We start from the raw sequence: 11107 nt of genomic DNA, 5'->3' as shown, positions 1-11107 counted from the left end.
ATGACAAATATGATCTTTATTCTTAGATTTAGTATGTGGACGCTGAACAAAAACAAAAGGCATAATCATGGCCGCCTTTAAAGCAATACTCTCAAGCGCAGAGCCAGTCCCCGGCATAAGCACGAAACAGACAAGCTTGCTCTGCAACGAAAGCTCTACCACATTCAGCAGAAGGAAGTTTAAACAGAATCTTTTTCCAATGGATAACCTCGGAATACAGCTGCAGGCTCCCATAAACTTGTGCAACTTGCCTGAGTCATATAGTCAGTGTAGTTTACAGAGATTTACAGAGAGTTAAGGAAGCACTCCTTGAACAGTGTAGTTAAATGCAGTAAAAAGTGAGGTCAGTTGAATGATAAGTTTTAACCCAGAGTGAAGCAATAGATACTGGAGCTCAGGTTCGTTAGTTAGCACATTCCGGTTCGTTAGTTAGCACATTCCGGTTCGTACGCGTATTATTACACAACGCAAAGAAAACCTCGCCAAAATTTTATTCACGACATTAATTGCTGTACAAAAGTGTTAGGATACCATCCCATGGTTTCGCACATGTGGTCTGTCACACAGGTTGCAAAGAGTGCGGGTCACGGTCACGAGTGGATATCCTTTGTAGAGAGTATGATACAGTCGTTAACGAGGGCGACCGTAAGAGTGAGGGGACGATGATCTTCGTAGCGAAAAGATACAGGTATCGTCAGTTTATCGTGAATGCAGTGGATGCCAAGTAGTGACGTTTAGTAAGGAATACTGGTAAAAGATAAACAGCTTTTATTCAGCACCATCAAAATGGTGTACCGCATTTGCCAAAGGATAAATTTCAGGGTTGTCACACACAGCACGCGTACGGTTGTAACACCTTAGTTAGTTTAATAGGCCCTTGTTTCTCACGTTGCCTTTAGCACTTCATAGGTGTTAATTCACTAACCTGTTTGGTGGTTGCATGTGACCAAGGACTCATTTATGCACTTTTTTGTATCTCAGTTTTCAATAATGATGGTTCATCTCTCAAAAGTCATAATAGTGTGTGGAAGGTCTAAGTGCTGATGTGACTGACTCGATGTGCAATTGTTTAGTGTTTATTGTGAGGGATGTTACATACAGAATTAATAAAAATGGTATAAATCCACTTGTGTTTTGTCACTTTGCTACACTTGTAATTGTATAGTAATAATTCATTCACATGTTGGTACAACCTAGTCTGACACAGTGCAGTTCACTGAAACAACACTGTACGTGTCTAAACACTGAGCCGGTTAAGTTAGTGAGCAGCCAGTAAACAAACTATGAGTGGTAGTGGCTTGGTGGTTTTTATGTGACTAAGTGCACATGTGTATGATGACATGCTTGATACACAGAGGAGTTTGGGCATGCTGTAAGACACAGGGGAGGTTGGACACGCTCTAAGTGCCATCTAACTATATTACCCTTAATTGCTTTGTTTTATTTGGTATTTCATGTGACCCGCAATAGTCGCAATACAAAACTGATAGTATTTTCAATTTAAAAATGAAGTAGGGATCAATGCAATAAAAGTAGTGAAACAAGAGTTGAATGATGGTATTACAGCATAGCTTGGTGGGAAAGTCCCTACTTTGGCACATTAGCTATAACAATTATTTTGTTCACTGCCAAAGTAGGGATTTCCCACTGAGCTATGCTGTAATACCATCATTCATCTCTTGTTTCACTACTTTTATTGCATAGATCCCTACTTCATTTTTAAATTGACATTTTTAAAAAAAACTGGTTTGTGTAGTTTTTTGTTGTAGCACAGCTAGCTACAGTGTAACTTGTGACTGCTCTATTAGAATATTTTACATGACTGTCGTATTAGAGTATATCTCAAATCAGCCAAGGGGTGTGCAGCTAGCTAGACCAATAAGGAGTGAGGTCATCTTGTTTACTGTTAGCTAAGTAAATAGCTAGATTGTTAAGAGGCGTGATCTCCGTACTCTATCGCTATTAGTCCACCTAGATCTTTATTTGATGGGTGTGGTTGCGAAGCTACCACGAACGGGGTCCCAATCGCGAAGTTGCAGATATCTAGCTAGTATACCTCTTATAGTAGTGCCAGGACTGAAGCGCTTCTGAAATCCAGCTCTGAGGTGGTGTCTAAATAATTATGCTGCTGAAAGTGAGGCTGAAAGAAAGTATTGATACAGAAAATTAACGCCTCGATATGGTTACAATTCTTGAAGAAGAAGACAACCAACCTGATTGAAGATAAAAGGAAATACAAGGTGCAGAGGGAACACACTCGTCGGAATCCCAAAAGGCACATCCCATTGGTGAGTTTGTTATTGAGGCGTAAAATGACAGCTGTGCGTTGCCTTGTTTGGCTTCTAGGCTTGCGACCGTGGTCAGTGAGTGAGGTAGATGAAATTTCAGGTTTTGGCGGTCTTTTTACATTCTATATCCGGTCACTGGTGAGTGTTTTCTTGCTTTTTAATGCTGTATTTCATGTTAGATGGATTAATATTATTGCACAAAGGTGATTTTTGTCGCATAAGATGCCTCTAAGATGATTCTTAAAGGCGGAATTTTTTTAGGCGCCACATGTCGCGTTTAGAGCGATCCCTACTTAAACAGTACTACCATACTGTTTGATAAACTATGGGGTTCGTTGGATATTCAGATTGTGCTTCGCAGAGTTATCGGTAAATTATTAAGTTGTGGCTTAGTGCATTCAACTTCACCAGATATTATCACGTTCGTATTCTATAAATAAAACAATGGTGCTTCACCACCTACATTATACTAAGATCAACGTACCACCCTCCTTAATATAATGAACTTTGTGTAATTTGTTTTAGTGGCACTTGAAAGTGTGTCCCATCTCATCTGCTTAATACATGTACTACATTTTGAGTCATGTGAATACCAAAGGCATTACTATTCATGTTCCCCCTCCCAGAGACTAGTATTTGATATTATCTACTTGTAAATATGTAGCATATATAGATTCACCCTATACACACTACAGTATGTACAGATTGTCCATTGTGTAATATAGGCTGATATTGACACTCGCTTCTGGGCAGGTACTGGCCCTGCTACTCAGTGGTAGTGGGGTATTCAGTCAGTTACTGGAGGAGAAATACTCGATTGATACACCCACTACTCAAGTGTTTTTCATGTACTTCCTGATAGCATTGACATTTACTCCTTACCTAGCTGCAATACGTGCTGACTTTGAGAAGGTCCTAAAATCTCATTGGTGGAAGTACTTGCTGTTGGCCTTGTTGGACGTTGAAGGGAATTACTGTTTTGTGTTAGCTTACCAGTACACCAGCTTAACTAGCATACAAGTAAGTGGGTGTGTGTGGGTGTGTGTGTGTGGTTGTGGTGTGCGTGAGTGTGTGTAGTGTAGTGTGTGAGTGAGCGTGTGTAGTGTGTGTGAGTGTGTGTAGTGTGCGTGAGTGTGTGTAGTAGTGTGCGTGAATGTGTGTAGTAGTGTGCGTGAATGTGTGTAGTGTGCGTGAGTGTGTGTAGTGTGCGTGAGTGTGTGTAGTGTGCGTGAGTGTGTGTAGTGTACTTGAGTGTGTGTAGTGTGTGAGTGAGTGAGTGTGTGTGTGTGTGTGTGTGTGTGTGTGTGTGTGTGTGTGTGTGTGTGTGTGTGTGTGTGTGTGTGTGTGTGTGTGTGTGTGTGTGTGTGTGTGTGTGTGTGTGTGTGTGTGTGTGTGTGTAGTGTGTACACACATATCTGCAGCATTTACACACATATATACAGTTCATAATAATCAATTTATTTGCAAAAAAAAGTTGAAGTGTGATGTGTGTTGCCTGTGAAGTCATCTTTGTATCTAAATTCCTTACTGTTCATAAGTAACACATCTGGGGATTATTATGGAAAAATATTGTGGCAAATGGTATGATGTGACCTGGCAGCTAGACAGGTTTCTTGCTGTGTTTCTTGCTAATGTACTTTTGAAACATTAGAAGCAGCCTACCACATGGCTTACGCACTATTTCATTGTGTGTGTCTTACCAGAAAACTATTCTATTCATACAGTATGTAAAAGCGTCTGTCTAGAAAAGATTGTCCAAATTCCAACTCATTCACATACACTGTACAGTATACAATAGTCACATAAACAAAACATAATGTTAGTTGCTGCTTTACGTCTTGCACACAGATACTGGGGAGTGGTGGCACAATCATTTGGGTGATGCTGCTCTCTGTCGTGTTCTTGAAGGTCAAGTATCAACTACTACACATTGCTGGGGCTGGTGTGTGCCTGCTGGGTATATCTGCCCTTGCATATGCTGATATTACCAGTGGAAAATCTAACAAAGGTACAGTATGTGAGATAATACTTCTATGCATGGTACGTATTTCAGTGATGAAAGAATTGCACATTGAATTAATGGTTTTATCTTTTTTTTTTTGTTAGGCCACACAAAGTTAATTATATGTTTCTGGTCCAGCTCAGATGCAAAAATTGACCAGGTGACCAGGCTTTAAAAATTTTTTTTTTTTTTTTTTTTACAAATGATTAATGCATACATAGCTACCAACTGCACTGTAATGTTTAGTATTAATGATGTAAAAAGTTTAAATTTCAGGAATCACAAAAGAAACTGAGGATAAACTCTATGAAAAAATAAACTGAGGATATAGCAGCAAACACGCCCATTTACAATCGATCGATCGCGTCATTCTAAGGAAGCATTTTGGAAAGCCTAACCAGAAAAAAAAACGCTTTGAACCACAAATAACGTACAGAGCTATCTTCTTAACTGTTTTATAGCCTTTCTATCATATTATTTTACACAAACTTCTTAGAGAAAGCCTCGAGGATGCCCTGCATTTTTGTTCGCGTAAGAGAGAGGGCAACGCCCCCCTCTTTCCTCGAAGGAGACGCTATCTCTGGAAGCTTATGAGGCCTTCACCGTTGTTTTTAAAGGTGGTAAATATCTATAAAACAGAAAGGGAAAACCGCTTAAGAAGAGTCGCCTAGGTACAGACACACGTTTTTACAAAAAACAAATTCAGTAAACAGGCACGCGACTGGATTAAAAATGACCCGCACGGGGACCAGAAACATATAATTGACTTTGTGTGGCCTTATACTAAACATAAAAATGCATGCAATCATTTTGCTTGTGAGTAATTCAAATTTTGTCGTGAATATTATGTTTGGAATGTGGCCTGCAACTATTCCATTTTTGACGATCATGATAAACTTCAAAGCTGAATTTACTGACTGACGGTACCCCTAACAATTTGGTGCACAGCATAATATTATTATCCTTACTCATGGAACACCTTAATTATCCAAACACCAAACATAACTGTTCAATTCAGGAAATACATGTCTGCATGTCCTACGTGAGCAAACAGCTGGAAATCACACAAAATCGGTCGGTCTTACATACTGCATCAAAGTATAGCATTATATATACAGATAATAACTGTACAATTGAACGTGTGCCTCAACTATTAATTACTGAAAAGTAAAGTAGCCATTCTGCTTTGCTTTCAGATATGTTCCACCCATTATACAGCATTTAAACAAAGAACAGTATTGACAAGTTCCTTTGTAATCAATCCAGTGACTATGGAAATTACAAGTGAATGTACACCCATATTATAAATTGTTGAAAAATGAAGAAGCCCTTTGCTTTGTTTCAGGTTTGTTACTTCTGTAAGAACAGTACCAAGAAGTGCCTCTTAAATCAATCTGGTCACTATGTAAATTAGGAATGATACTTGCACTGAATCTGTGATGCATTGCCACGAATGAACACCTACACTGTAGTGAAGAAGGAAACAGGTCACAAAGGAGAATAAAGGTAAGTTAATGATGTATGCATTATGTCAACGAACAGTCACAACTTGAGCCAAAGCAGTGAAGAAATCAAGCCCTCAGTCTTAACCATAGTCAAGTTATGCTCAGCTGGAGGCATCTAGTCATGCATTAGTCCAAGAGAGATCCAGTTATCCCTATAGGTGTGCCCATGTTAGCAGTACAGTAGCTCATCTTGCTACCGATACCACATCGCTAACTACAAACAGGCAGGAGTCACTCAGCAGAAAATTCAGTTAAATTAATAATGTTTATAATTCTTGTTAGAAGGATTTGGGCTCTGACAGCATTTTTGGGTTTATAATATTCCCCTTTACAGTACGTATGTATGTTGTAATGTGGAGTTGATTTGGTTGCAGTTTCACTGAACTGTATGGTATATTATTCCTTACAATTTCTATATATGGCCTAAACAAAAATGTGTGATCACACGGTGATGGTGCATTGGTTTAGTACAAAACACTGGCATGAATGCAATGTCATCAAATGGTAGTCTAAATAATTCTGTTACTTGGGTGACAAGGTGTTTGTTATGGAATTAAGCTTGCAGATCTCATTTATGAAGTCTGTATAATTGTTTTATATTTTGAGTATTGCCTCTATTACAGGATCTAATGCAGTGCTCGGTGACATCCTGTGTATGGTGGGTGCACTGTGTTATGCTGTCACCAACGTGTCTGCTGAGTTTGTTGCCAAGAATTTCTCCTTTACCCATTTCCTTGGCTTTCTGGGCTTCGCCAGCAGCTTCATATCTGCAATCCAACTGTAAGTATGTCCATATCATTGTATTGAATATTACAAGCAATCCTAGTGTTTTTGATAATTAAAACCCACTAGTCTTATTTAAAAACTACTGTAACATAAGACCCCTTTGTCAGTTGCAATTCCAGAACTTAAAAGCACTTGTTAATAAACAAGTGAAAGAAAAGCGAAGTAGATTTTTGTACAGCTGGAGTACAGGGATGTACCCAGGGGGTTTTCCAGGGGTTTCAGAAAATCTTTTTTAAATTTGATGCACTACTTTCAACGTTAAGAAATTGAGACTTTAGGTTCCAAAGCCAGGGATCCATCGTGGAATAGGACCCTTATCTTAATTATTTAAGCAATGGTTTCTCACTTTAGGAACTGTAATTTGGGCGAAAAGATCGAGATACTCCAATAAAGCAGAAACTACTCTTAGACTAATAGAACAGTCACTTAGTTGCAGTGGAAATCCCTTTTCAATTTTCCTTTGGCTTTTGTCACATTATTTTGTGTTTCCAGCTGTACATACCTGGTGATTGACGTTGGTGTTCAGTCTGAATGTTTTGGTTCAAATGTTCAATTACAAAACAAATAAAGTTAATGAACTTCGTTGAATTTCAGTAGATTCATTCATGCCCTAACTATGATGTTATCATTGCGATGCTGTTCTGTAGGGTTATCCTAGACAGACATCATCTAGTGGAACAGCAGTGGAATATTCCAGTTGGTAAGTGTGGGGTAGTATAGAGATAATTGTGTACAGGTAACTATTCTATTGGAGTATATTGTGTGCCCTTTCGAATGTGGCTGACCATTGCAAAACTATGTCATTAATTAATAACAAACTAGGCTGGGCTTCACGCTAGAACTAGTTCAGCGTTGTACATGTACATTGCTCTCATCTTAGCACACTAACTGTGACAATTGCAAACTCTAATGAACTACAGTGGGACCTCAGTTATCCAACTCAAACATTCAAACTCTGATTATTCTATTATTATTGGTTGTTCTATTAGAGTAGTCAAAAATTTCATTGCTTGCAAAAGTGTTAAATACATTATTTTAAGGTGATTTTACACACTGCAAACTTTTCAGAATACCAAAGGGTTGGATAACTACTGAGGTTCTGCTGTAGTGTATGATAATTTGAATATGCAGTGGAATTTAAGTTGTACGAATGTGGACACTAAATGACTATTCTATTAGAGTATTTGGGCGTTCTATTATAACAGTTGTAAAATGGTGAATAAAAATTAACTACTAGATACCAATTTGTAAGTAATGCTTTATTGTTTTATGATAACCATGACACAAATGACAAATGAACTTTTAGCTATTTGAACAAGACTGTGGTCCTATTGGTAAAGGGTCTCAAAGTTCCACGTAGCCTTACATTCTACAGTATATGGTACTACGGTGGATATTTACGTGCATACTTTCTTTTTCTAGTGCTGTTCTATGTTGGATTTGCACTTTGTTTATACTGTTTCTATGTCATGTCTCCCATTACAATGAAGTACTCCAGTGCTACGCTAGTCAACCTGTCCATATTGACTGGAAATGTATACAACCTCTGTTGGGGATTATTTCTGTTCAATTATAAAGTGAGTGATGCAGTTATTTATAGGGTTGCACCAATACACAGTATATAATTCAATTGACTGACCTATGTACTTCAGCTGGAGAGTGTCAAACCGTATGGACAAGGGATATCATTATGTAAAGATGTGAATTCAAACATGGCTGTTATGTACTATAAAAAAGAACCTTTAAAACTGCTTATTGTTTTATAGAGACGCATGCTCAATTGCATCATAATACTAGCACCATGAAGCGGAGATATAGAAATGAAGTAAAACAACATGACAAAAGAGTCGCAGCACATGTAGAACTGGATAACTATTGTTTAGTCAATAACAATGCAACATTACCCAGTCAACTATTGTAAGTTTATTCTCGACTCCATTACCTTCCTAAAATACAGCTTTATTGTCTTCACATAACACAATGAAGTAGCAACCCATTCTGTGCATCCCTGTTGTGTGTAAGAACAATTATTTCATCATTAACGTAATATGTCATGTCAAATTTTGTAATGTTAGAAGTGTATGGAGTATGCTACATTTACCTTATCCATAACATATTTGATGGACTCCTGGTCAGGGCCGCCCACAGAAATTAAGGGGCCCAGGGCAGCAAAGAGTTAAAGTGGGGCCCCAGGTGCAAGGAGAGTTCCACTCTGAATCACAACTTCAGCCTATCCGTAAGCTGGAAAACAAGTCATTACGTGTTGACAATGACGTTAGCTGCCCCTCACCAACTATATCTTCTTATTTAGAACTACATACATAGCTTGCTACACTGCTCCTCAAAGAATACTGTGACTGCTCTATTAGAGCATCTAGATTTTGACTGCTCTAATAGAGTATATTGATCTTTTTAGCAGGTATTCAAGGGGAACTTAATGGGGCCCCCTGTGGCCCCTTTCAGGCTGGGGCCCTGCTCCTGATATCTGCATACGTATTTTCTGAATCTGGTACCAGTGATATTTATTGTAACATGCCACCTGTAGAGTTTAAAGCAAATGTTTGAGTATGTAAGGACTTCTAAAAATGTAGACAAAAGTGAATAAACTGCTCTAGTCATTTAAATTAATGTATGTACAATAAATGATGTTTAAAATGCCATTACTACTGTGCACTGTATGTCTAATACATTTGTGTACATATGTAATATTTTTACATGTTTGCTATTTATATTCTTTAGTTTACTATCATCTATTTCTTGGCATTCTTCATGATTTTAATTGGAGTAATAATGTTCACCATATTAACTCCTAAACAAGCGTCACCATCAGAGTCCATCATGGCAAAGAAATATTGGAGTAACTACATCTCCTCGCTGTTCTGTGAGTGGAAGTGTCTAGATACTCCAGTCAGCCATGAACAAGAAGGTTACCACATTGTCCAAACTGATTTAATGTCAGATGATAATAGTGAAGCTGAAGATGTATTGAACAGTAATGTTGAAGAAAATAGTGAAAATGAAACGAATTCTGTAACAGAAATAAGAGCTATGGTGACATGAATATTTTAGTACAATTGTAGTTTCATTCTCTGTGGTTTTTACTTGCATACGTAAGCAGTGGAACCAGCCCTAGGTGGTTAATTGTAACTAGTACCTTTGGGGTGATTTTGTTCATGTAAACTTACCATGTAAGGAGGTTATCTACATTGTGAGGGTATGGTTACTAGAGGTGCACTGATATAAATATTGTTATCGGTATTGGTAAAAAGTTGACTTTTTAAGCATATTTGTTGTATTTAAGTACTATAATTGCTAAGCTTTCTGTCTATTTGATCTTGTAGCACAGTGGGTAAAGCATTAGGTTGAAGATGTGAGCTGTTTTACAGTGACCAAGGTTCGATTCTAAGTCAAGATGTTTTTTTTCTTTACTCAGACCTTTTCATAGCACCTTTTTCACATGTCCTTTTTTTTCTTTTTGCAAAAACCTTTTTGGCAACCACCTTTTTAGCTTTTTTGTCATACTATTTTAACATTTATTGTAGTGCGTCCATACTGAAAACCTTTTATGTTCAGATGCAACCCAACGCTAACAACATCGGTATCGGAATCAGTAGTTTTGAAGCAATTTATATCAGTATATCGGTAAAATCCTTTATTGGTGCACCTCTAATGGTTGCGATTAAGACTGGTTTCCACTATAATATTGTGAAACCCTACAGTACGATTTTACTGTATATAGAGGGTTTGGGCAAAATTGTCACCCTAAATCTAACCTCACAACACCTTTATGACACCTTGGCCGTATTGGTTAGGTATAACCAAGTACAAAAGTGTCTTCAGTATGACCTGAAAAGCTTCCAATAGGTTGCTACAATTATAATTACAGTGGATCCTCACTAATCCGAACTCCAGTAATCCAAACGCTCGATAATCCGAACAGTACAAATGACTGTTTTATTAGAGTATTTGCAAACAAATGTATGTTCTATAAGAGTAATTGAATTAGGTTCTGTATATAATCAATGGGTTCACTAATCCAAACAAATTCACTAATCTGAACAGACTTTTGTTAACTTGAGAACAGAACTGTTCGGATTAGTGAGGATCCACTGTATTTTAATTTTTTTTAAAATCATTCCGTGGAATATTCTTCTGACTGACTCTGCCTTCAAACAAACATAACGTGATAACAGCAAAGGGTACAGGCTAAACATTTTCACTATTCAACATTGCTTCAGACTGACAGATGCCTTTTGGCATACCACAATATGTACAGTGCATGTTTTATGGACTTACATGTGTTCTCCTTAATGTGAGTCACATTTTTCTTTGCTGACAGCGCAAGGTGTCAATTGGTCGTAGTGCTGTGTGATGGCTTCCCTATGTTTGTAACAGGAATCGTCTAGGTTTTCCATTGTGGTTGGATTGATTGCAGAGGATTGACTGGCGAACTTGAGCATACTGCATTATAGAAAAAAATATGATGCCATGCTTATTGCTTTCATCTGATTGTGCATCCCAACTAT

At 37.9% G+C, this 11107-nt stretch overlaps 1 protein-coding gene across 3 annotated transcripts; it reads left to right on the top strand.

Annotated features, from left to right (window-relative positions):
* Positions 1-520: 520 nt before the first annotated feature.
* Positions 521-9715, top strand: LOC136258662 (solute carrier family 35 member F2-like). 3 transcript variants are annotated; one of them, XR_010702914.1, is made up of 9 exons: positions 1746-2288; positions 2347-2426; positions 3014-3308; positions 4137-4296; positions 6419-6575; positions 7229-7281; positions 8004-8158; positions 8348-8498; positions 9321-9461. XR_010702914.1 is itself a non-coding variant. In XM_066052003.1 (8 exons), exons 2-8 carry the CDS (start codon positions 2377-2379, stop codon positions 9639-9641), a joined length of 1191 nt encoding a protein of 396 aa, XP_065908075.1. In that variant the 5' UTR covers positions 1749-2288; positions 2347-2376; the 3' UTR covers positions 9642-9715. The 3 variants fall into 3 exon arrangements, 2 of the variants coding, with proteins under 2 accessions (XP_065908076.1, XP_065908075.1); XM_066052003.1 differs by lacking the exon at positions 8348-8498 and having other exon boundaries at positions 1749-2288; positions 9321-9715; XM_066052004.1 differs by lacking the exons at positions 1746-2288; positions 2347-2426; positions 8348-8498 and adding an exon at positions 521-688 and having other exon boundaries at positions 9321-9713.
* The last annotated feature ends 1392 nt before the right edge of the window (positions 9716-11107 follow it).

This window comes from Dysidea avara, chromosome 6 (genome assembly GCF_963678975.1).
Source record: "Dysidea avara chromosome 6, odDysAvar1.4, whole genome shotgun sequence".
In the NCBI taxonomy this organism is placed as follows: Eukaryota; Metazoa; Porifera; class Demospongiae; order Dictyoceratida; family Dysideidae; genus Dysidea; species Dysidea avara.
This window is presented reverse-complemented; position numbering and strand designations above follow the sequence as displayed.